This window comes from Cervus elaphus, chromosome X (genome assembly GCF_910594005.1).
Source record: "Cervus elaphus chromosome X, mCerEla1.1, whole genome shotgun sequence".
In the NCBI taxonomy this organism is placed as follows: Eukaryota; Metazoa; Chordata; class Mammalia; order Artiodactyla; family Cervidae; genus Cervus; species Cervus elaphus.
The window spans coordinates 46,653,349-46,680,608 of record NC_057848.1 but is presented as its reverse complement, the minus strand read 5'-3'; the positions used below and the strand labels follow the sequence as shown (position 1 = coordinate 46,680,608).

Sequence of the window (27,260 nt, the reverse complement as noted above, 5' to 3'; positions counted from 1 at the left end):
ATAATCACATCTTAATCATAGAAACTGTGTTAAGGCCACGTAGTCAATTTCAAAAAAAATTCATTAAAATGGATTAACTTTTAAAAATATTTTCTTTCTGGATTACAATTTTTTTTTCCGGTGGTAGAACTTATTCTTTAACACCATCTGGTAAAATCAATGGTTTTGGTAGTCACTGGATTGGTTCAGTTCTTAAGGCAAAAAGGTCCCTTGTTTGCAGCAGCCACTTGAAAGAAAGTGAGGGTTTGCTCTTGGGAAGAAGACCTGAGTAAGTTCAAGGAGCAAACTTAGTCACTATCAGGAAAGAAAACTGTCAGTTTCTTCATACTTCCAGGCGGCAGCACCAGCATAGAGACATGCAAACCAACGAAGAGTGTAATATACTCACCCTACTCCTTGATCCCAAACCAGTCTTGGTGACTCACAGGAACTTCTTCTAAGACTCAGGAAGTGCCATCGATCTGTAATGATTCTTGACTACACACATAACAGTGTCAATAGAGAGTCACTGGGGTTCCAGCTTAACCCTGGATATCCAAAATGTCTCCCTTTAGGGATGGCTCCTGCCAATAAAACGTCCATCTTATTGCAGGTAAAAGGCAGAGGCAGATTCACATCCATGACCCAAGGCCCAAGAATGTCAAACAATTCTGGGTGTGGAAGAGAAGTGGTTAAGAGACGGTGGCATGGGAGAGGAGAATTGTAGACAAACATGGAAGAAGAAATACACACACAGCTGAGGATCTCATTTATGCATATAGGAAACACAGTATCACCTCATTTATCTATGTACCACTAAAGAGAAGCCGAGGGCATTTGGAAATCTACTGTCCTAAAGAATAACTTTTACTATCTCTGAATAGGAGACTTGCTAAGCAAATGCATGGTTACGAAAAAAAAAAAAAAAAAAGATTGTGATAGGAGGAATATCTTTGAATTTCTTAAGAGAACAAACTCTTTAAGTACGTTAAGAGCACCCATGTGAAAGGAGATATAACTAATTTTAATTGCAAGTCGTTTTTGGAATTTATTAAAACAGGTTCCCTAAGTTCTTTACTAGCGTCCCATTGGTTAGTTTATCCTAGTCCCGATATATTTGTGAAGAAAATAAACTGCATTTCTCTATCAATACTCTATAAATCATAATGATCAGGTTAGGAAGATGCCTTGGAGAAGAAATGGCAATCTGCTCCAGTATTTTTGCCTGGAAAATTCCATGGACAGAGGAGCCTGGTGGGCTACAGTTCATGGGGTCACATAATGCTTAGTTGCTCAGTTGTGTCCAACTCTTTGTGACTTAATGGAAGTTTAAGTTCATATCCCATCCTCATCCTTACTTGCCTATATGCCTTACAAGTTAAGGCAACTCTCACTGCAGTCAACTGGTTTCGAATGGTCTCATTTAAACATTTTGTTCCAGTGTTCCCCAAAGCACACAAAATATGCTGATTTTTGTCTTGGAAAATATGGGCATTGGAAGTTGATTTAAATCCCTGGATAGCACTAAAACCAGGACACTTCTAGGGTGAAGTGGGGTATGGTTTATAATGCTTTGTCAAGATCACAAATGGGTTGTTTCATTGACCAGATCCCATCTAGTAAAATAAGGTTATGTGGGGAAGCTAGGCTGGGTGCCCTTCACCCAAGATTAAGGGAATGAAACAGCGTGGGTGCGGGCATCAGAAGAATTTGAAAGTTTGTGGGGACAAGCAGCTGAGGAGGGAGGTTGATGTGGTAATTCAGCAGTTAAATCCCCATTCTGCTGTGATTTATAGCAATAGACTTTCACTGGCTGTGTCACAAACCCCTGGTGATGGGGGTTTATCGCTGAAACAACCCCCTGGCTCTTAATTACTGCAGTTGCACACACAATGTAATAAAGCGCTAACACAAAAGGGTGATTTGCAGGTTAAAAATTCCCAAACCACAGCTCTAATTTCCATGATCCTTGCCTGTACATTTATAGTTCATCAAGGAAGGATTGAGTCTGATTTGTTTCCACCCTATTAGCCCAGGTTTAGGAAACTGGTAAACCCAAGCAGTATTTTAGTTCTAACCTGTAGATCTGGTGCAGAGGCTAACTGGTGGTGACTGACCTTATCTTAATTTCTTGTATTTAGAGAATTTAAAAAAATCTATTTCATCAGCCTGTGTGCACATTTAAAACAGCCTGATCACTGCTTCTTTCTTCCATAAAATAGTAACTTTTAGAGGATAGGCTTAGAATGTGTTATGTCTCATGTCAGAGGGGAAAAGTCAAGAATTTAACATAATTGCCCATTTATCATTATTTAAAGGTTGTGGGAGAGAGAGATAAATCATATATGTTTTTTTCCCTCTCCTGGTTTCAGAGATAATAGTTGTAAAATTGTTTCTGAAAAAGTAAAAGCACTTATAAACGTCAGGCTTTGTGATTATTGTCATTTTTAGTAATCAGTACTGAGGGCTGGAATGGCTTAAATATGCTATTTGCCTTGTAACCAAGGTAGTTGAGAATGAACTTGATTTTTATGGAAATAGATCATATGTAATCAGATTTGCATTGCTCATTGGATGGGTAGATGTGATAAATTGCTGTCTGCAATATTATCACAAGAGGTGACCCTGAAAGTCAGCAGAGATTTGTGACAGCATTAGCTGTGTGACCTTCTCAAAGTCACCACCATCTCTGGGTCTCACTTTCTCTATGAAATGATGGTGTATTTGTCAATTGTCATGTTAACTGGGGATGGAATACAATAAAGAAATGTAATTCTCAAGCCACTTTACTAATACAGTTAAAACTCACTGATTTGAACAGAGGAGAAGGATTGTCTGAAGGAGATAGTCCTGAATTACAAAGTAGGTTTGAAGAATGACAGTTTCATTTCTTAAAGTCTATTTTGTAATTCAAACTCACTATAAAACATTGCCTTAGTGAAGGTCCTCGTGAGAACTACTTTAGCAGATAAATTTGTAATGAATATGATTATATCTCAAAAAATGCTTCCAACATTTGAAAAAGGTTTGTTCTCTTAAGGAAAAATTCAACTGACAATCGAGTCTAAACTCGTCATTTGCTTAACAAACCTCTCTTGGCCTCATCCCTGGTAAAGTTAGACTGTAGATTGGTCCCTGTAGACTGGTGTCTGTCCAATTTATCATAAATTATAAATTAGAGGGATCCAAATTAATGAAGTTTCACTGCCTTTTCTACCTTCTTCTCCATTGATTTGTTTTTGGCATCACCACTAAATAGTGGTAACACCGATTCAAGTTCATCTCTTGCCCCTTCTCTTGCTCACTCTCAGAAAACAGCAGGTAGCAAGAAGGAAGAAGTTAAAGGCAAGCTCCTTGGTCATCCAGAAATGGAATAAGCAATCATTGGATACGCAGCACTGATCACACTATTATCCATAGTTGAGAAAGGGTTGACTTATTTCAAAAAGTTGTCTGGAGGAATGAGCAAAGGAAGTGATTTGAAAGATGAGTGGCAGGTAGCACTATGGTCAAAGAAGTTGGCAACATTTAGCATCTACTGAAATATTTTTCTATTTGTATGCCAAAAATCAGATAATCTGGAAATTGTGGGGCTGGCAACATAGTTACTTGATAATTTTGCAGCAGTATCAGCTGAGGCAAGGCAATATCTGGGTGAAAAGTAATTCAGCCAGATGCGTGCAGATCTTTTTGTTTATGTAACATCAAACATCTGGTTATTTGAAAACTTCTGGGCACTTGGCATCATGTGGATGTTTTAGAGTCATCTTGATACAGTCCATGGCGCCTTTTTAACCATGCTGAGTATGAAGGATGAATTCGTGACAGCCATGTATCCAATCCAGCTCAATTTTCACTCTGCAACTCACTTGAGCAGTATAATTAGGTTCTCCGTGGCCTGATAATAATATGAGAAAAAAGACCAGGAAGAAAGTGCTAAGTACGCTAGGCATCAGATGAGCCATTGCCAAACTCGAATGAGCCAAGTCAATGGCATTAGTTCACACTGGTAGGAAAGGAAGTTAGTGCTTTTTGACACATAGTAAAACCTTGATTAATTGGAATCCATAAGGGATGGATGGAATTTTCAATAAGAATACTCATTTTGTTTCATTCTTGGCTAATAATACCTTTTTTCCCCCTCAAAATGCTTGTATCCACTTTCTCGCCTCAGGCAAGCAGCCTCTAATGTTTGAGGGTCAATCCAGATGAAGAGAAGATATAGGAGACAGAGTTGAGCGTGACCCAACCATAGGTCATCTCTTGGCAAGTGATTAAAAAAAAAAAATCAATTCCTTGCAGTCTTCTTTTTTGGTACTATTGCTGCTTTCTCGTCAATGTGGAACTGTGAGGGGGGACAATTCAGTGAGCTGGGGTACTGGTTAGGTGAGTTCTGGTTAATCAAGGTTTTACCTTGCCCATGCTTGGTAAGATTATTTCCTGAAGAAAGTTGTTTTTAAATTTATTTCTTGGAAAGTGCTCTGTGTTTCCAAACCCATATTATACTGCAGACTGGCAAACTAACTTTTCCATCAGCATCCTGAGGAGTGGAGAGAGAAAGAGAGGAGCAGAGGTGTAACCATTGTCTCTGAAGGAGAAATGTTTTGGCTCCCCTGTCTGTTGGTCTGTGATTGGGAAACACTATTCTTCACCTTAAGATGCCCATGGTATCTTGGTTGTACAAGAGTCGATCTTACATGCTTCAATATCATTCTCATGCCCTTTAGGCCATGGAGGATTCTGTTTTCAGGTCCTCTCCTGTACTTACCCAACATGTCTTCCATCATTGTATTGTGGCTTCTGAGCTTGCCCCTATTTCTTGTTGCTTGGTTGAAGGCTATTCATTTGTTCTAGCCCAGAAGAGCATTAAGGAGCGAAAGGAATGCCAAGTAAGATGGATTTTCTCACGACGGCAGCCTGGATAACAATTAGACCTACCTGAACCAAGAACACGGCTAAGGAGAATCCAAATCAGGGATTTATACACAGAGAGTATCAGTCAGGCGACGCGCTTGTTTAAATATACTGAATACCTTGGCAAAATCTATATATGTGGTGGCCTATTGAAGAAAGACCCCATTTAACTTGAAACCGAGCTTGTTCTTTGGCTTTCAAGTTGAGTGGGGCCAGCTTAAATAGGCTATCACATATCGAGAACATCTCATCACTCATGCACATGATTGAAGAAGCCAACTCTAATCAGGCAACCAACCACTGAGCAACCATCACGCCTGAGGGGGGGAAAAAAAAGGCTGTTACCTGACTTTTCAGTAGATAGATTTGATTTCTCACAGCACTCGTCTGAGGCAGGTGGGGACAGTCTTAAGGAAAGCCTCAGGCTTGGGAAAGCCTAGGGTGTTGAGACCTGCACACTGGCCTTCTTAAGGCAGGCGGTCTGGCCTGTGAGGGGAGGGGCAGGGTGTGGACGGGGAGCCTCTGTCTGGGAGTTTAAGAAGGGACCCAAGTTAGATCAAAAGTGCGGGCGGTGCCCTGGAGTCTTTCTAGTTGCCAAAGCTGCCAGGCAGGGGAATAACCTGGTCATTCCACTTTCTGTGTGAGTCTTGTGCTCTTTCCTCAATAAGAAGCTAACAGTCTTGCCGATTACTCGTCACTAAGGGTACCCGGTTGTGGTGACATTGAGGCTGACCTTGGAGTCACCGCCCCCGCTGCCGCACTCTCCTTTGTCGTACCACCATTTGTTTTTCAATTTGTCCAAGAGGCCTTGCTCATTCAGTTTTAATACTGCCAGGTTAACAGCATTTCTTGAAACGATAAAACAATAACTCGTAAGAAAATGCACAAATGCTTAGGAAATCGTTAACGTATAAAAAGGAGCACAAGAGGACAAATTGGCTAAATTTCACAGAACGTGGAGCTATAAAAATGTCTGTACAGCAAATACAGGGTTAAATATTGGAAGGTGGCATATGGAGGATAACATTTGCTCAAAAACTGAAGTGTGCGGGATGGGGAAATTGTCTTTGAGAAAAAAAGTAACAAGAACACCACATCCATGCAATTAACATTCGTCACATATGGCACCATATCTTGGCTTTTACCATTTAAATTGAAAAAGCCGTTGAACTGTAAAATTAAAACAGCAACAAACAGTCAGAGAGGACCACACAGAGAGAGAACATTCAAAAAAATGGATGCATTAAATAGATGAAACCATAATTTACCGTCTTATTTAACTCCATGGAATATTGTAGGTTTTAAACTTTTAAAAGTTACCTCAAAATCCACAAGAAAGAAAACGACAACAAAATGCATCAGGGTAGGTGGAATACTATAACAACACGGATATTGTTATATTATTCCACCCACCTTAATGCTGAGCCTTTAGGGGTTGCCACACCATAGCCTTTGGAATCCAGATTTCCACCAACTTTCATCGTATCACACGGTTTTCTCTGCTCAATGTACTCATTCATGGTTGACTCCAGCAGGAAGGCGAACTTTCCCTTGGACTTCCGCACTCGGGCCACCCCGTCTGCCGTTGTTTTGGTAAACACAGATGGCTCTGCTGATTTCATGTAAGACCACATTTTTTCATAGACAGCAATTTTGGATCTCTGCAACAGAGATAAGAATTCTTAGAACCACCAGATCTTAAAACTGGAAGAGGCCTCAGTGCAGTGGTTTTCCAAAATGTTTTGATGGCCATCTACGGAAAGAAAAGCAGGTTAGGCTGCTGCAACCCAGTAAGTACATTCATACATATGTAAACATGGCTCCAGAATAGGTTTTTCCAAAATCACACTCATCTTTGCTATGTGTGCTGCTGTCTGATATTTTCTATTCTGTTTGAATTCACTTAGAAAAATGTTGGTCAGGACCCACTAAATTGATTTTCTGGTTCCAATAATGGCTTGCAATCTACTTGGAAAAACACTCTCTTAGTCCCATCTTCGTCTCAATTCAGAAATTACCCTACAGTATACTGCTAGGTGATTACCCTCTTACCTGCCTGAAAAGAAGAGGCCATTGGAAGGGAGTGTACAATCATTTTTGTTAGCCTTCTCCAGCATGGGGCACTAATTATTGTAAGAAAGTACTTCCTTATTCTGAGCTGCAATTTGTTTCTCTAAGACTCCCACCCTTGACTACTATCTTCTAGAGCTATGCAAAGCAATTCTGTTCCTTCTTCTACACGATGGTCTTTCAGATATTGCAAGGTTGTTATTATGGCCCCTCTTCATCAGTTAAACTCCACTGATATCTAATATTATTCCCAGAACCCTCACAATTTTGATCTTTCTCCCATTGGATTCTAGCTAGTGATGTTTCTCTTGGAGTGTCTAGAAATCAAACATGTATGACAAGGACAGAATGAAGAGAAAAACTGCTTCCTGTCATTGAAGCATTATTTTCTATCAACACCATTTGAACTTTAAAAAAATTTATTTAGTCTTTCATCCATCTTTTCAACAAACACTCATTGGGCACCTGCTGTATACAAAGCACTCTACTGGGGATGTGAAGATTTTGAGAATCCCTCCCTCAACTCAGGTTGAGGTCAACCCCTTCCCTAAAACTTAGTTCTTTCTACCATGCCAAGTTTCCCTCATCTTTAGCTTTTTGAAGTTAATTCCATTACACTTCATCTTAATTCAGGTGGTCCTTAGAACATGGACTAACTACTTACAGCTCTACATTAAGCATTCTGGAGAATATAAAGGAAGCATGGTCTCAGTGACCCCATGACTTACCATGTTTTCAAGTGTGCTTTTATGGAGTTTTCTGGCCCCTACCTCAGCTTTTTGGATTGCTTATTTAGCTTCTCTTCTCTGGACTTTGGCCAGTTGCACTGTATCTTTCCTGAGGCTTGCTTGGATCTGCTCAAAGAATTCCGAAATTATTTGAACTCCCAGAACTATCACCATGGAATAAATTGTTGTGTTTATGGCAATCAGATCTTCATTGAGGCCCTTACTGAGTCACTGAAACTATTCATTGAGATGAAATATGCTTGCTTTGCATAAAGAACAGGAAAAATATTCAATGTGGCTGAAGTGGAATGAACAAAAGGGAGAATGGTAGGAAAAGAGCTTAGAAGGATAATCAGAAGTCAAATCTTGTAGGGCCCCATGGGTCATGGTAAAAAGTTTGGATTTGTTCTACATTTGATAGGATACTATTGGAGGATTCTGAGGAGGGATGTGATAAGATCAGATTTAAATTTTTAAAGCAGTACTCTAGCTGCTGTATGGAGACTAGACTATGAAGTGGACCAGAATGGAAGCAAGGAGATCAATTAGAAGGCTTTTCTAATGATCCAGTGGAGGGATAGTTGTGACTTGGACAAGGCCGGGAACAACGGAGGTAGACATGTTTGGGGGAGACAGCAAACAAGCCTTGCTGAGGAACATCTTCACCTGACAGGCCTAGAGACACTTTCAGATTAAATATTTCCAAACTGCACTTAGTCTTCCTTGTACAGCCTGGCTCTCCTAAATTCATCAGCAAACTTCTTAATATCCAAGCTAGAAGGTTTGGTTTTCATTCCTTCTTCAGCCTCTCATTATGCCATGTTTATTTTAACATAGAAATGCCTGTAGGATCTGTCCTTCTGTCTCCTTTTCTTTCTCATTAGCGTTGCCCTGGGGCATGCTCTCCTCAGTTTTTGGTCTAGACTGCCTGGCTTCCTAACTGGTCTCCCAAGTCTCATCTTCTCTTCCATTTATCCTCCAGTGATCCTTCCAAAATGTAAATCTGATCACTTCATTCTTTAAAAGTCTCCGATAGTTCCCTAATACCTGAGGCCAAAATCCAAACTCTAATGTATGACATTCAAGAGTTTTTATGATCTTGACTACTCTCCTAGGAGCTGGTCACAATGGACTTCTCACTCTTCACTGAAATATGCCACACATTTGCATATCTTCTGCCTCTGGTTATGCTTTGGCTTCTGCCTGATTAGCTCTGTTCATCCTACAAGATACAGAGTGAATAGCATGTCTTCTGTGAAATTTTTCTTGACTCTTCTCTGTTCCCACAGAAGTGATTCCTCAGCTGTTTTCCCATTCTAATGATCCAGGGCAGGGATAGTTGTGACTTGGATGAGTCTGGGCTCGTATGTTTGCTATAGAGCTTTTACTAAATTGCGTTAAGGTGAATTGGCTATGGTCTCTCTTCCCCGTGTTGCTGGGTAATATTGATGACAAGCCCATGTCTGGTTCATTTTGGTAGCCCTGTTGGAGGCCAGCACAATTTCTGATGCATGGTAGGCACTCAAGATATATTTAATAACTGAACCTTAGGCCTGATCAGGGTGAAAACCAGATTCTTGGTCAAAGATGTCAGAATGTTGGTGAATATGACTACCAACAGTAATTTTACAGCACTGTAGAACTCTGGAGCTGAAGTTACTCTAAAGATCTTTGGATCTTTCTCAACCAAACCATTCAGGATATATGTTTTATAATCTGCAGTTTGTCATCTGGTTTTTTGCCCCTTAGCCTGCCTTTGATGTTCACACCAATAACTTTCCTCCTAATAATCGAGACCTTCTAAAATTGAAGTCCCATTCATTGATGTTTATGCTCATTTCACATCACATTATCCTCATTGGACACATGAAACAATTTCTAAGCACCATAATGAAATATTCTCAATGGCTTTATTTTATTTCACTGGGAATTTCCTATACAACTGCCCAAACACTTTTTAAAAGTAGTAAATAATTCAGATGCACAGAAAGATATAAAAAGTTCTGTAAGAACACCTGTGTGCCTGACAGAAAACTTAAGAAGTAAAATATTATGAAGTTAGTTGAAATTTGCCTATGTATCCCTCCCTAACTGCATAGGCCAAAAGTAACCTCTATATTGAATCTTGTCTTTATCATTCTCTTGCATCTCTTTATATTTTTTTCTCCTTTGTAATGGCTGCATAGTGTTTTAGTCTATGAATGTGTCATACTTTATTTACCCAATCCCCTATTGAAGGACTCTTAAGCCAGTTCTAGTTTTTTTGCTATTACAGACAACACTGTCGTGGGTATATATCTTTGTTCACTTACAAAGAGGTATTTTGTATTGGCCCAATCAAATCTGAATAAAAGGGAGAGGGGTTAGAACAATTAGTCTCTTTTATTTTTATTGGAGTACAGTTGCTTTACAATGCTCTGTTAGTTTCTGCTATACAGAAAAATCAATCAGCTACACGTATATACATATATAGTGGTATAGAATCTGCCAAGATTCTATAGTCCAAGAGATGCAACAGACATGGGTTCAATCCCTGGGTGGGGAAGACCCTTTGGAGAAGGAAATGGCAACCCACTCCAGTATTCTTGCCTGGATAATCCCATGGACAGAAGAACCTGGTGGGCTAAGTCCATGGGGTCACAGTCAGACATGACTGAGCAGCTAAGCATGCATGCATACATATATCTCCTCTTTTTTGGATTTCTTTCCCATTTAGGTCACCTCAAAGCACTGAGTAGAGTTTCCTGAGCTATAGGTTCTCATTAGTTATCTATTTTATGCATAGTTTCAATACTGTATATGTGTCAATCCCAATCTCCTTACACAATTTGCAAATAGGCCATTGCTTCCAAAGATAAATGTTTAAGCCAAGGGCAAAGGGGTCCATGAATTTTGATCTGAGTATACTCTAACTTGGACTCATTTACTTCATCATTTACTCAAGCTCTTTGATTGTTGATATAGGTTAAAAGGTTTATTTTTTATGTAATGAGGCATTTTTAGGAGAATAAATGGCAGTGCTTGAAGTGGGTACTTTAAACATGTGTGGTGTACATGCGATGGATATTAATGAATGCAGTAAATTAAAAGTTAGTGGCAGGAATGATTGGGTCCTGGTTGATGACTTAATTCTGAAGGTTAGAAAGGCGGAGAAGAAATGGCTCATCAGTGAGAAAAATTAAGTTGAAATGTTTATTTTCCTAACATAGTATTTATTTAAGTGACAGTACAACACTGAGAACAAAAAGAAAAAAGAAATCACTAGCTGTTTTTGGTAATCTGTCTTATTTTGGCTGAAATATTGACACCAATAGAAGGGATTGGATCTGAGTTCAATCATCTGGGAGAAATTTTAAAAATGACGGGCCGGATGTATAACAGCAAGTTCATTTTTTTCCTCCAATGTGCCACAATTCATTTTTATAACCACAGAGCACCATTTTGAGCCTAAGAAGGAATAAACAATGGTTTTGTAAAGAGGCCACAAGAAATTCTCTTAGAACTGCTAGATAATTAGCAAATGAAATCCAAACAGGGAAATACGTGAATGAGGGAGGAACGGATTAATCCAAAACAGTAGATAAAGTAATGCTATAGAAATCATGGATTCCATAGTCACTGTTCCAGCTGTTCGTGACAGATCATGAAGGTCAGTGATATGGAGACATTTGCTCTTTTGTTGAGGTGAGAATGTAAGGGGACCCCGTGAGGCAGGTGTGTGGAAGTGATTACTGAGGGTGCTTAGTCCACCAAGCAGCCCTTGGCTCTTTGCAATGGTGTTGGTTGCTCCTTGCCTCTGTGCATGTAAGTGTCCCTCTTGTAGACCCAGGTGAGTACAAGGTAACTGTATAGTGCAGTGGTTGAGAGTATGGAGTCACACTGCTTGTGTCAGAATTCCATTCACCTAGTGCATAAATGATTTGATCTCTATGTGTCTCAACTTTCTCATCTGTAAAATGGGATGATTTTTTTAAATGCACACTTCAAAGTTTATTGGGAGAAATAACATGAGTTAATAACATGCATCTCACTTAGAACAGTGCCCGACACAGAGGAAGTGCTAAAAAAATGACATAATTTTATAGTACAGAAAGCATCATTTGTTTCAGTGGCAGAATTTAATATGACTCAGTCCCATATTTACAGAATCATGACTTCATTTTATAGAGGAAATTATATGCTCAAGTATTATTCACATGTTTGGATCTACAAACATTTTCCTGGTAAATGCCCATGGTCTGCCATCAACAAGAATCATTATCATTTGATTTGGATTTAAAAAAGTTTGTTGGTGGAGGAAAAATGGGCAAGATGGCAGATTTCCTTCTAAATTTATGTTTTGTGGTTTAGTTGAGGTTCATACATTAAAATTCTTATTAACCAGAACACTACTATTAGGGACACCTGGTGAATGAAATTTTCTGCTTCCCTGAGAGTTAAATCAGAATATTCACTTGGTCAATAGGACATTCAGTTGGAGTCAGCAGAGTAACAACTCTTAGAGCTGCTGCTGCTGCTGCTAAGTCGCTTCAGTCGTGTCTGACTCTGTGCGACCCCATAGACGGCAGCCCACCAGGCTCCCCCGTCCCTGGGATTCTCCAGGCAAGAACACTGGAGTGGGTTGCCATTTCCTTCTCCAATGCATGAAAGTGAAAAGTAAAAGTGAAGTTGCTCAGTCGTGTCCGACTCTTCCCGACCCCATGGACTGCAGCCTCCCAGGCTCCTCCATCCATGGGATTTTCCAGGCAAGAGTACTGGAGTGGGCTGCCATTGCCTTCTCTGAACTCTTAGAGAAGAGACCCTAAAAACCATCTGTTTCAGTCTCTCACCCAGTGTAGCAATGGCTTCTCTGCTCAAATGCCTCTAGCAGGCAGGTACTACCTAGGTCTCACGAGGTTCAGGAAGTAGTTCACTCCGTGGTGGGACAGTTCAAGTTGACAGAAAATTCTTTTTGTTGGGCTGACTTCTCTCATGAGAGCCCCTCTCCCCTCCAGTCCTACTTCTGTCTGTTGCTGGAATTGGGCAGTCTCTCCTGTCTGCTTCCATTTCTCTGTTGCATGTAGCAATGGATTTTACTGCTTTGTGACTTAGCAGCAGCAGCAGCAGCAGCAATGGTCATCCCCAGTGGACTCTGAGCTTCTTTAGAGTTAGGATGACATCTTTTTTGTGTTTCTGTATCCCCAGTGTCTAGCATTATGCCTGGCATGTAGGAAACTGTCACTACTTATCTGTGGAATGAATGAATGTTACAATTATAGTTCTACCCACTGGTCCTAATTCTGCCCTTTAAAGTGATACTGAGTAGATATACTCTCTTTTCTTCATGCTGTACAGATTGAAGACTATCACCATTTTGTCACTTTTTAGTTGTCTCTTTTGTAAGCTAAATATTTTAAGGGGCTTCATCTGTTACTTGGATGACGTGAATTCCAGTCATCCCCTTCCCCTTCTGGTCACCATCTCCCAGATATATATTTTTTAATATTTCAAAGTCCCTCCTAAAATGTGGCCCCCAGAATCAACCACAAGAGGTTTGACAGAGTGGGACTAACACAAAGGACAATGAGACCATTTCTCCCTATGGTCTGGACAGGAGCAAAATTTTTCACTTTGACAGGATTCAACAAGCGTATTTGGTTAGATTGATAGTTGAGAATTAACCGTATTCACAAAACAGACCAATAAATTGAAAACATAATTGTCAACAGAGGCATAATCTGCTAATTCACTTTATGGTATTAATTTACTGTCAGCTTGCAGGCAAAGTATTACATAATTTGTGAAGATAGTCCTGGTGTTTGTGACATGCTCTAAATGTCTACAGTGTGTTCTGAGTGAATAATTTGAGCAGGCAGAGTGAAAGGTAAGGGGAAGATGGTTTTAGGTACTTCGTGCCCCATTGTTTCTCAAAGGGGAATGGTCTAGCTTTATGTATTTATTAGGGCTTACCTTGTAGCTCTGTCGGTAAAGAGTCTGCCTGCAATGCAGGAGACCTGGGTTTGATCCCTGGCTTGGGAAGATCCCCTGGAGAAGGAAATGGTAACCTACTCCAGTGTTCTTGCCTGGAGAATCCCAAGGACAGAGGAGCCTGGCAGGCTACAGTCCATGGGGTTGCAAGAGTCGGGCATGACTTAGTGACGAAACCACAACCATCATGTATTTATTAACTTTTATGGCCACTGTGGCTGTCATGCCTATATTGTCCATTTCCACACTGTATGTATAAGACTTGTACAGACATGTCAAAGAGAAGCTAGACTTGGCTTTGGATTCTCAGCTTGTTTCCCGTGATTTCAGTATCTTCTTTCCTTGTTTGCTCCCTTTGTGGTATCAGTAGTCATGGTCCTCATGGAGGCATTCACTGATTTTACAAGGGCTTCTGTTACCCTTGAGAAAGGGATAATTCGTATTTGAATAGAGGATTTACATCCCAAAAAGGAGAGTGGGTTTCCTGGTATTGTATAAAGTGCCTGCTGGGGCTGGAGAAGACTAGCCCCATGAACAGGACACAAAGAAAGTGGAAAATGGTGAGAGTTTCCAACAAAAATACCTTCCCTGACTCATTTTTGCCTTCTCTAACTTTATTGTGGGCTATTTATTGCTTAACAATGTCATCAATTTCTTCCCTAGATGATACTGCTAATTAAGAGAATATCATTAAAAACTATAATGTCCTTTATCTTCTGAATTATTTAGGCCCCTCTGAAATTTCTGCTTTAAATAAAGGTTCACATGGCATTATTAGGTGGTACAGATTTTTTAAAAAGGTGGCTCTGAGTCAGTCTGCAGAGCCTAGTTTGTATTATGTGTACTGGCCATGTCAAGAGGGACCACAAAGGGCTTTTAGCCTACCTGCTCATTTCCATCAATCCACCCCAAAGTTAGCAAGCCAGTCTGGGAAAAACTGTGTGCTTACTATGCAAATATAGTTTCCAGACAGATCCCAACCAGAATGCCACCCTGAAGGCCTTCTACATAGAGATTGCCACTGGCTCAGTAACTTGGCCCAGGTCACACAGTTAATGAGGAGCAAGGCTAAGACCCCACCCAAGTCTGCTGAATTACAGACTTTTCCCTTACAAACCCAGCCTCTTAAGCTTTAACACGGACTATATCTTGTCTGGTGAAAGAGAGCAACTCCAGAAACATTTCCTATTTCTTAATTTTTTTAGGAAGTCGGGGCAACTTATAAATTTACCACAGTCTCTACCCACAGAGGTACCTGGCTACAGGGCCTGGCTACAGGGCCCTGGCGTCCACACTTCACCACATGAAGAGATCAGAGTGATTTGGGACAGAAGAGGAATGCCAAAGGCATTTGACACATGTTTTAAAGAAATCAGTAGCTCTGATGAAGTGTATTGGGGAAAAGGAATCATTGAACTTTACACAATGTTCCCCTGAAGCACAGGAAGTGCTTTCCATGTTTATTCGGAGCAAGGCACACAGGAAATGATTTCATTTGTAAAGCATGACCGAAACCCCAATTTAGTTTTCCTTCTTTCCTTCACTTCAGTTCGCACCTTTCTAAACGTTCAGACAGCTTGTCCATTTCCTTTTGGCTCAGACAAGCAGTGGCTGCGCGGTGCCTGTGTTTTGGGGAAAGCAGGGGGCGGAAGGGGCTAGAATACTGGTTTCTGTTTTTTGTCTCTCTCTCATGTGTCATGATCCTGGCTGAGTTATTTGGGGGGCTGGGCTTTTAGATAACTTTAGCGCAGGCAAGGTCACCTTTCGCCTAGACATTGAGTTTTGCTTACAAATGTCAAGTAGACATTCTAAGTGCCTTTGCTGATATTTTCACACTGTGCTCTAAAGTCCAGTGGCAGGTTTCCGTCCACCACAAGGAATATTATTTCAGACGTCTCCTTTCCAAAGGTGCAGGTGAAAACCCAGATCAGTTACTGGTCACCTTCTGAGTGTCCCTCCCTGGCATGCAAGGTCAGATTACTATTCTGATTTGTCTTTCTGCTTCTCTAGTCAGGTCAGGCTAAGAATAGTCCAGTGGGTTTGAAAGTAGCATCAGGCTATATGACTTTGAAAGCCAGAGTCAACAAACTCTTGGGGAAAATGGTTCTTAGGTCCTATTGCTCTATTCTCAGGGAATAGAGGAAAGGATACAGTATCTTCTACCCCTGTGTCTATCAGCAATGATGTTGCCTCCCAGGAGACATTTGGCAGTATCTGAAGATATTTTTTTTTTAACTGTCACAACTCAAGGAGAGGAGGTGCTGCTATTATGTAGTGGATAGAAGCCTGGGATGCTGTTAAACATCCTGTAATGCACAAGACACCCCCACAACCAGCAATGATCCATGATCAATCAACAAATCTCCAAATGTCAGTAGTGGTAGGACTGAGAAACCCTGCCTTATGGGTGTTGATGGAGCCAATGTTAAGTGGAAAAAACAATAATAATTAACATTTGATTGAGCCCATCCTTTATTCCAGGCTCTGTTTTAGGTGTTTTACATGTGTCAACCCGTATAATACTCATGACAACTCCATGAAATAGATTATATTATTATCCCATTTTCAAAGTGCAGAGACAGAGGCACAAACCAACTAAGAAACTTGCCCAGGGCCATACAGCTAGTAGGGAGAGGAGCTGGGAACTCACTCATGTAGACTCCAGAATCGGTGCTTGCAAACACTACACTGTTCCCAGGTGAGGTAGGTGGTAGTTGTAAACTGTACACTAGGGCTGGGCCAAATTCACATAACTTCTGTTTGAAATAGTATATATTTTAGCATAACTTCAAGGTGCATAGTATTTATATTAATACCTCCCTGAAATGTGAGATAGGAGACACAGGATGTCTTGCCCTTAACCTACATGAAACCACACACACACACACACACACACACACACACACACACATACACATACACACATACCTACGTATATATATCTGGCTGCACCAAGTCTTAGTTACAACATGTGGGATCTAGTTCACCAACCAGGGATTGAATCTGGGCCCCCTGCATTGGGAGCATGGAGTCTTAGCCACTGGACTACCAGGGAAGTCCCAGAATCTTCATTTTTTGGAAGACTTCAACAAATTACTTTTACTCTCTATTTGAACAATGAGAATATATAAGTATGGACTACTAGGGCTGTTATCGAGCAAGACTGAATCAGCCTTTATTGTTTCTGATACACTTCATCTTTCACTTCCCCACCTGGGCAGTCCCACCTCTTCCCCATCTACCTTACTGGGTACAAGATGCCCTCTCGCTCCCCTACCCTACTGACAGAAAAGGATTGGAAACATTTTCACTGAGGAGTAAATGATGGAAAACAACCAAAAGTGTGATTCCCATTGCAGGAGAACTTGCATTTCAGCAAAAAGCAAAACGTAGCTCAAAGAATGATGGCCTAAATGGTGGATATATCAACTGGTTAAGGGACAAGTGTGTGCCTCGTGTGTTGAAAAAATTGACTATGCTAACTGTTGGGTTGGTTGAAAAGTTCATTTAGGTTTTCTGTAAGACTGTATGGATAAACCTGAATGAACTTTTTGGCCAACCCAATACAACACCTCACCTTTAAGACTGCAGGATCTGTGGGTACAGAGAATGTGTGCCTGCTATACCCCCACACTACTGATTAAAGCAAAGCCTCAAATTCCACGATTCCCAAGCAGTGGATTGACTCCAGGGTTGGGATCACTACTGGACACTCCAGGGTTATTTCCCTCAGATTGATAGAGTTTTGTCAATGACACTTCATCTTTAGCAGTCTACAGACAGCCTATCATCCTTGATCAATTGGATTTCACTTTCCAGCTGTCTTTTTATTTTCTACCCATAAGTTATTTAAAAGAGAATTTCAATACTCTTGTTATTCTTGAATCAATCAACTGTAATGCAGAGGCCAAAGCTGACAATGCAGAGCCTAGGAAATGAGAGGAACAGATACTCTTCGATTAAGGAGAAAACTCTCTAACACAGCACTGTAAAGCAACTAGACTCCATTAAAAAATTAAAAAACAAAGGCCAAAGACAAAAGAGAGAGAGAGAGAGAGAGAGAAATCTATCCTGGAATTGCAATATTTTGAGTTTCCACAGTGGCTGTTTCTTCTAGGTCCTTAGAGCAAGAATTATTTTCATACTAAGGGGGAAAAAAGCACTGGAAAAAAGGAAACAAGTTTGCTCGGGGATATCAAGATGAGTCCAAAATTTCCACTTAGTGTTCTTTGGGAGGTTGAGGGGGAGAGTTAGTTTCCTAAGAGGTGAGCTGGAAGTAATCTGAAGAGTTTTCTTAAAGCCAGCTCATCTGTTCTCTACCTATAGGTAGTACATACCTGGGAAGCTACTGATCACTGTTCCTGTGATTCTGATTTAATTGGCCTGAAGTGGGGCCGACTGCAAAAACATCTTCCTAGGTGACTGGACTATTTGATTTGGGTTTAGAACAACCAACCAACAAAGATTCTGCAGTAGAAACAGCTAGCTGCCAGTTATCTGCAGTGAATACTGACAATGAGAAGGCTACCATTTATGGAGCACTTATGTGTACCAGGAACAGTGCTTCACACTTTACATACATTATAGAGAATCCTCCTTAAAATGACCTTGTGAAACAAGGTCCCCATTTTATTGATGATGTAACTGATGCTTATAGAAGTTAATTTACTGGTTCTGGATGATACAGTTGGTAACATTTCTCCAAGCTCATTTATCCAGCTGTTTAACTGACATCCCCACTTGCCTATCTCATAGGCATCTCCAGCTTCATGTAGTCAAAATGCAGCTCTTGAGTCTTCCCCATCCCCGCTTGCTACTCCTCCAGGGGTCTCCATTACAGAAAATGGCACTACTGTCCAATTGTTCCAGTTGTGTAGGCCAAAATCTGCCATCATCCCTGACTTTTCGGTTGCACATTCCACAGCCTGTCAGTGCCATCTTCAAAATATATTCAAAATCCAACCTCTTCTTACTTCATCTTAGTCCAAGCCAGTCATTTTTCACCTGAAATCTTGCACTCATTTCTTAAGTGGTCTCCTTGTTCCTTAATGTTCACCCTCACCTAGCAGTCTGTAGGATCCTTTTTTGCACATAAATTAGATCATGCTATTCCCCTGCTCCCAGTCCTTGAAATGACTTCCTATCGAACACAGAATAAAATCCAAAGTCCTTACCAGGGTTTAAAAACCCAACACAACAGGCTCTGGGTGGTTTTTGCCACCATCATCTTTTCCCACTCTTTCCCTCTCGCACGTCACTCCTGCCACCTGGGCCTTTAGCCTCAAACCTACCAAGCACATCCCCATGTCAGGGCTTTTGCTTACACTGTGACTTCCTAAATGCACTTCTCCCCACCCCACTCTACCTCGTGTTTGGGTGTTCAGGTCCTCACTTCATTCAGGTGTCTGGTCAAATGTCACTTCAACAGAGAATTCTTCCTCCATCAGTTGAGACGAAACAGCACTCTCAACACTTTGTCTTCTTACCTACTCTTTTTTTTTTTCACTTTACTTAACACCAACTGAAACATGTTATTGACATATTTGTTGTTTTGGGTCTCATCCACTGCCACGAGTGCATGGACTTTGTTTTGTTTGAGCACTTAGAGCAAGGGCTGTCACATAGAATGAAAAGTGAAAGTGAAAGTCACTCAGTTGTGTCCGACTCTTTGCGACCCCATGACTATACAGTCCATGGAATTCTCCAGGCCAGAATACTGGAGTGGGTAGCCTTTGCTTTCTCCAGGGGATCTTCCCAACCCAGGGATCAAACCCAGGTCTCCTACATTGGAGGCAGATTCTTTACCAGCTGAGCTACGGGAAGCCTGTCACATAGACTATACTTAACAAATATTAACTGAATGAATAAATTATCTGAAAAATATTAACTGGAGTAGCTGAGATTTAAACCCACATCATTTAACCCCAAAGTCTATATTCTTAATCACACTGCCATCATTGGTCTCCCCCCACCCCCGACCCCCTTTCACAGCTTAGAGAAGAAAAAATGGTAATTTGGAGGTTGCATAGGGACTTCTCTGGTGGCTCAGACGGTAAAGAGTCTGCCTATAATGCGGGAGACCTGGGTTCAACCCCTGGGTCGGAAAGATCTCCTGGAGAAGGAAATGGCAACCCATTCCAGTATTGTTGCCTGGAAAATCCCATGGATGGAGGAGCCTAGTAGGCTACAGTCCATGGGGCTGCAAAGAGTCAGACACGACTGAACAACTTCACTTTCATTTTCTAGATGCAAAGTAGCAGAACTAGTACTCACATCTAGGTGAGTTGGCTTCCAAAGACTGTGCTTTTTCTACGACTCCATGCTGCCTTCCAGTGGAGAAATGGCTAAGTGAATTAACCAAAAGGCCAGTGAATTGATTGAAGTTTTCTTTGACATGTCATTTTAATCTTCTTTGGTTCAACTCTGAGGCCTGTGCAGTATGCTATGAGGTAAAAAGGCACCCATATAATACTCCTCTAGCCTGTCACAAGGCCCTAAATCCTAACACTAGAGAACATGTCTTGTTTGACTTGCACGAAGTACTTAAATTTCTCTAAGACTCTAATAATGATCTCTGAAATGGGGATAGAATATTAAATGAGGATTTATATAAAACACTCAGGACAGTTTCTGGCATGTAGTAAATCCTCAATAAATTAGATTACACTATCATGGCAAATGGAAGGGTCACATGACCCATTCATTATCACCACCTTTGTATGACTTGGTTTGTTAGAGAATTTGTGCCAGAGGAATACTTGAGGGAAGCAGAATCAAGATAGTTCTTGGGCAGCAGAAGGTGCGATGAATTGAGAGAGTAGCATTGATGTATATACACTGCTGCTGCTGCTAAGTCGCTTCAGTCGTGTCCGACTCTGTGCGACCCCATAGACGGCAGCCCACCAGGCTTCCCCGTCCCTGGGATTCTCCAGGCAAGAACACTGGAGTGGGCTGTCATTTCCTTCTCCAATGCATGAAAGTGAAAAGTAAAAGTGAAGTTGCTCAGTTGTGTCCGACTCTTCCCGACCCCATGGACTGCAGCCTACCAGGCTCCTCTGTCCATGGGATTTTCCAGGCAAGAGTAGGGTGCCATTGCCTTCTCCAGTATACACACTACCATGTGTGAAATAGTTAGCTGGTGACAAGCTACTGTATAACACGGGGAGCCCAGCCTGGTGCTCTGTGATGACCTAACGGGGAGAGATGGGAGTGTTGGAAGGAGGCTCATGAGGGAGGAGATACATGTGTATTTATAGCTGATTCATGTTGTTACACAGCAGAAACCACCACCACAAAGCAATTATGCTCCAATGAAAACAATAACATAAATAACATTTTAAAAATATAGTTCTTGGGGAGGGCAGGCCAGATGAGGTGCCACCCTGATAAGTCAGGGGGCAGATGAGGGCATGGGCATAGGTGGATGGGCAGAAGGATGGTGCCAGGTTATATGCTGTCAAGTGGGACTGAGACAGACTAGAATCAAAGCTAATTCACTTGGTACTTAGCAGAGAATACCTTTTAAGGTCAAATGGGGCTAGTTAAATGTTCAGTTTCAATATAATCATGTTTCATCTTCTATGGCTGTCAATTTTGAACAGTTGAGTTTAAGATTTAAGTCTTTTCCTTCTCACGATGTAAGGAGTCTCCTGGTAAGTATTATTTCTAAAGGTGCTGTGCTGATTAAAAAACGTGGCTGGCTGGAGTTTTGTCTGGCAAACACAGTGACTGTGAAAACTGCAGGAAAATTGATTTTCTGGCATTTGCATGTCTTGGCACAAACTGTGATATGGAAAGTCAAGTTATAGAAACTTCTGGTAAGTGTGGTATGTGGAGGTGACTTCATGAAATGATTCAGTTTCACTAATCTTCATGCTGGGGACCAAGGCAATGATTCCCATGTGCAAAATGATAGATAAAACTACTAATTTACTGTTCCCAATTTAGAGACGTAGTCAGATAGACACTTAATTTGATACCCACACTCAAATACAAATCAACAGAATACTTTACACTCACATTCTTCACATTCAGGCCTTCCCTGATCCCAAGCTGTCTTTATTCTGCTTGAGCACGGTGGAGAAACCACCCAGTCACCATTTGTTCTGCAAGAGGCTTGCTTGTTCACAGTGAAATTTTCAGGGATGTACTTTCTTTTGGTGCATAGAGCAGTGGTTAACAGCATAGGTTCTGAAGTTATAAAGACCCAGCTTTGGTACTTATTAGCTGTATGACTTTGGGCAAAGAATTAAACCTCATCGAGCCTCAGTTCCATCATCTGATAAATGAGGATGGTAATCGGACCCACCTCATAGTGTTTGAACAAACTCCGGGAGATAGTGGAGGATAGAGGAGCCTGGTTCACTGCAGTCCATGGGGTGGCCAGAAGTCGGCCATGACTGAGCAACAACAGTGTTCTCACAATGATGAAATGAGAGCGTGCTTATAATGCATTTAGCATAGCTCTTGACAACATAGTGAGCACAGAGTTAAGAAACCTAGTCAAGGGAGGGAGGTGGGAGGGGGGTTCGGGATGGGGAACACATGTAAATCCATGGCTGATTCATGTCAATGTATGGCAAAAACCACTACAATATTGTAAAGTAATTAGCCTCCAACTAATAAATGGAAAAAAAAATGGGCAGAACCCACAACAGATTCAGAGGTTCTCTGCCAGGAGCCTACCATGGGCCAGCCTTGACGACACACCCTACTCTGTAATGTGTGGGTCCTGTGTAACTACTCCTTGCTCGCTTCTGTATCCCTCTCTTTGACTTCTAAGTTTTCATTTCCTCTATCTGATTGCTATAGAATATCTCAATTTTTATGTACGATAGACCATTGCAGACTCAACCTGCACAAATTGATTAAATTATTTGTTACTCTTCTTGTCTTCCAGAAACAAAATCAACATTCTTGACTTTGCTCTTATACCCCTGTAATCAATATTTTACCATGTCTAATAAAATTAGGCATTATAAATAACTCCATGTCTACCTCTTCCCACCCTTCCTGCCACGTCCCTCCCTACTCCAGGCCATCTTTACCACATCCTGGGATTACTTAACTACTTCCACCTAATGTTTCTGCCTCCAGTGTTTTTTTTCTTCCCCTTTTATTATCTTTTTTGAGATATAAATCACACAGCATAAAATCTACTCACATAAAATATATGATTCAGTGGTTTTTAGTATATTCCATAGTGCTGCAACCATCAACATAATCTAAGTTAGAACATTGTAGTTTTTGTGGCAAAAAGTAGAGGCCTCCCCCCCCAAAAAGAAACCTAGTCAAGTTGGAAACTTAGTTAAGTTTCTCCCCCATTCAGTAGCTGTATACAGGCACTGTGGAAGACTGCTGGAGGGGATGAAGATTCTAGAAGACATGGTCCTTATGCTCAAGAAGCTGAGGGAATGAACAGGTAGAACTCTGTCCGATAGCACTTTCTAAAATATTCTATGTGCCATCTAACATGGTGGCTTCCAGCCACACTTGTCTATTAAACACTTAGAATGTCGCTAGTGCCACCAAGCAACAGAATGCTAAATTTAATTTTAATTACTTTAAATAGTCACATGTGGGTGGTGGATACCATGTTGGAAAGTGCAGATCTACAGCTTATTTAAAAAAGGCAGAGAAGTACCAAAAGGTAGGGAAATGAGACCAAGAACTATTTTGTCTGCTTCATAATATTTTTCTTACTTTCTCTGGTGATTGAAGTGATGGCTGAATTAAATGGAAGTACTGCCTGATCCAGTGGGAGGGGTTGGCTATAGCCTAGCCAACGGGAATAACTCCTGCCCTACTCAGGGCTAATCTGTAGCTCTGGGATAGTTTACCCAGCCTGGGTTTATGGAAGGCCTCTCTAGAAAAAAAGGTAAGTTGTATTGCTCATGCGGGCAAAAATCCCTTGAGTGCACATAGGAACTATTTCCTTTAAATTTATATTATTTGTGCAAAATTGAAAATAAGTGAACTCCTGGGTCTAGGTATGCCATGAAAGAACATTCTCATTATTGCTGTCTGAGAACCATACTTTTCTTCAAAAGAGCAGATCATTATACAAGGAAATATTTGTGCAAAAAGAGTATGCTCCTTAAATTTCCACCCAGCTTGATTTTTCTCTTTCTGGTTCTGTGAGTTGCTACAGTAAGTTGTTCGGAACTCCCCCACCCTCTGATTCCCCTTTCTAAGGAAAGAATTCCAACAGCATTGAGCCTGCAGGTGATATTCACAATTTCCCTTGGTTTTTGAAAAATAGTACTTCGCTGTATCAACTGTGGTAGATGGTTTGAAGGATTGAATATAATCAAAACTGAAAGAGGCAGAATCTCCAGACATGCTTTCCTCTAAAAATTCCAAATAACTTTGTCAAGTACTCATTCCAAATGCCTTTGCCTAGCATTTTCAAACTGTATTATAGTTACATTAAGGTCACAGATACAAATTTGCCTTTTCTGAAAGATGGGACTGGCATTTGGCACAGAGTTAAGACTGGGGGAATTAGGTTGAAAGTTAAAGTTATTCAGCTTGCTTACTGTCATACAGTGACCAGTGGCTTGAACCAAGGTATACGAAAAGCCCCACACTGAAACCAATGCTGCCAGATTGCCTATTTGTAAATCAAACTCCATTAGAAATTTTTTAAAAAAGGAAACAGAATAATGAGTTGCAGCAACGTTGTTTTAAATCATCTATAAAACTAGGCTAAAACATAGTTTTTGTATTTACTGTGTATTTACTGTGACTACTGAACAGAAACAAAACCAAAATAAGAAAACTCTTTGAACTTAAACAATTATCTCATTTGACTTGAATTTCTGATAGACTTAAACTCCTGTTCAGTAAAGATCAACTGTCAAACTGCAGAAAGCAATCATGTTTAATCCTAAAGGATTTAGAAGAGTAAAGGGAAATGGAAAACCTAGTTTGTATTTCTGAATTTCATATATTTTCTGGAACCTGTGAAATCTGTGGTCTGTGGGATAATTTATGAGCAGTTGTTAGTTTGAAATGCTTTTCTCTAAAGTCCCCATTTCTGTGCCAGGACCTTATTACCAAAGAAATAATGTAACTTAAAAACAGCCTTTCTGTATCTCAAGCAAAACTGTTATTATTTGTTGCTGTTTCAGAAAAGTCAATAGGCCAGTATTTTTGAAGTTATGTATTTTCCTTAAAAAATGAAAACACAAATTCAAAAAGATATATGCACACCAGATGTTCATAGAAGCACTATTTACAACAGCCAAGACGTGGAAGTAACCTAAATGTCCATAGACAGATGGATGGATAAGGAAGATATTTATATACACACACAATGGAATATTATTCAGCCTTAAGAAAGAATGAACTGCTGCCATTTGCAGCAATGTGGATGGGCCTAGAGAGCATTATCCTTAGTGAAATAAGTCAGATAGAGAAAGACATATTCTGTATAACATCACTTTTATGTGGAGTCTAAAAAATAATACAAATGAATGCATATGTAAAACAGAAAGATTCACAGATATAGAAAGCAAACTAGTGTTTATCAGTGATGAGAGGGAAGGGTGGACGGGCAAGATGAAGATATAGGATTAAGAGACACAAAAGATAAGCAACAAGGGTATATGTATAGCACTGGACTCATAGCCATTATCTTGTAGTGACTTTTAGTTGAGTATAATCTGTAAAAATACTGGGTCATTGTGCTGTACATCTGAAACTAACATAATATTGTAAATAAACTACAATTTTAAAAAATGAAAAATATTTTCAGATTAAAAAATATTATATTCCTGTAATACTCTCCAGCTTGCCTTTCTTGAGTGTGTGGCTGTGGGGATGTGGGATCTTAGTTCCCACATACAGGGATCGAACCTACACTTGGAGTCTTAACCACTGGACTACCAGGGAAGTTCATTCCAGTTTGCCTTCTATTCTAACTCTGATCCACCAGTGGCTGATCTTTGCTTGACTGCTTACAGCCCATTACCTCCCTCACCTCCATCCTCACCAGGTGCCACAAACAGCAGTTAACAAATTAAGAATGCTTATGCAGATCTGTATGTTTTCCAGAGCTCCTTATGGTAGTCTGTGGCTGAGAGTTATCTGGTTTTCTTCCTCATAATTAAATGGCTTTTTTTTCCATTAACCCAAGATTTTAAAAGTCATTTGCAAACTTTAATTTCCATCAGAAGGACTTTTCTGAGTCCTACATATAAAGATGGGAATATTTCATTGAGAGCCCTCCTAGACTGTCATCTCTCTTTAAGGCGTGCTTTTTTTACCTTCTGCCTTGAAATTGCTTGTTGGTGTGGTAGACAAAGTAGATTTCCTCCCCCTTCTCCACCTGATGGCAATCTGCATTTCTACTGATTTCTATCCAGGTCATTCATTATCCACTCACAGAAAAGTATGTTATTAATGAGAAGCAGGTAGGAGTCATGCTGTCCTCCCCAGGTTTCAATGAATCTTTAAGATGGTACAATCAAACCGATATGCAAAGTAGGCCATTAATGCAACATTAAGATTACAAATTTAAATACAAAATCAGGGAATGCAGAACTTTTAAAGTTTCTCATCATTTCTGTTTTGGCGACATGGGACATGCTGAATATATAGTACAGTGTTAGGAAGACATGGACTCACAGTATTGAAAAATGACTGATATAGGTAAGGGAGACTCAAAGATTAAGTACCAGACTTCTGGAATGCTATAACCATTCCTATATAGATTGACTAAATCTCAATAAGTAAGTTTTCCAACACCTATGAACTTTCCTTTCCCTGGTTTGTGTTGCTTTGCCTACCTAAAAGCATGCGTTCCATCATGTAACAGATAAATTCCTAGAAAAAGCTGTGCCATGAATTAGATTCATTTCTGAAAATCAAATTTTATTTCTCTACCAATGCATGGGCTGCTTTATGTTTATTTCTGAAAGCCCTCCTCTTAGGTTTCTCTGACAAGCAGTTAATGATCTGTAAACAACAAAATGCACTAGGGGGATCTCTGTTTTCCAGGGAAGAATATGTTTCTGATGTGAGTAATTACTATTTATTGCTTTTACCAGTTGTGAATTTTCTGGTATATGGATTACTTAAGGGTAGGGTCCAACTGTGTTGTGAAGCCAAACATTTTGGAATAAAAGAGAAGCCTTAAAGATAACAAATGGTATTAACTAGTCCTTGTTAATCTCTGTACTGGTGGAAGGGCAAGCCCAATAACTGCCTGGAAAGACAAAAAAGCCAGTACAAAGTGATTCAAGGTGGGAGGTCCTGAAATAATGCATAATGTGCTGCATCTCGTAAGTGCCACTGGAAGACGTATCCATGGCAACAGCAAGGGTCCTAGTGGAACAGAATGGAAAAGATCATACACTAGCCTTACCAAAACTTATCTGGTCTCGATAAAAGAGAGAAAATTTAGTCTTCAGCAAGCAAGGAGGCTACAGTTCTCTTTCCTAGACTAATCAAGACCCATACTTCTGTTTGGGAGATGATGGCACCCCAAAGGAAGTTAGAAAGAAGGAATGGTTCCTCTTAAGTATTGGGTTGACCAAAAAAGCTTGTTCAGGTTTTTCCATAAGATCTTACAGAAAAACCCAAATATTTGTTAGCACT

General features: G+C 40.4%; 1 protein-coding gene across 6 annotated transcripts in view; it reads right to left on the bottom strand.

Moving 5' to 3' along the window:
- Positions 1-27,260, bottom strand: part of GRIA3 (glutamate ionotropic receptor AMPA type subunit 3) — a 292,905-nt gene that overhangs the window by 18,692 nt on the left and 246,953 nt on the right. For 4 of the 6 annotated variants that reach the window (XM_043897856.1, XM_043897857.1, XM_043897853.1 and 1 more), the window contains one exon: positions 6,307-6,554. In XM_043897856.1, the coding sequence (XP_043753791.1) occupies positions 6,307-6,554 (248 nt within the window). Of the gene's footprint in view, positions 1-5,626; positions 5,742-6,306; positions 6,555-27,260 lie in introns of all 6 variants that reach the window. The other 2 variants (XR_006340168.1, XM_043897858.1) reach the window with 1 other exon arrangement.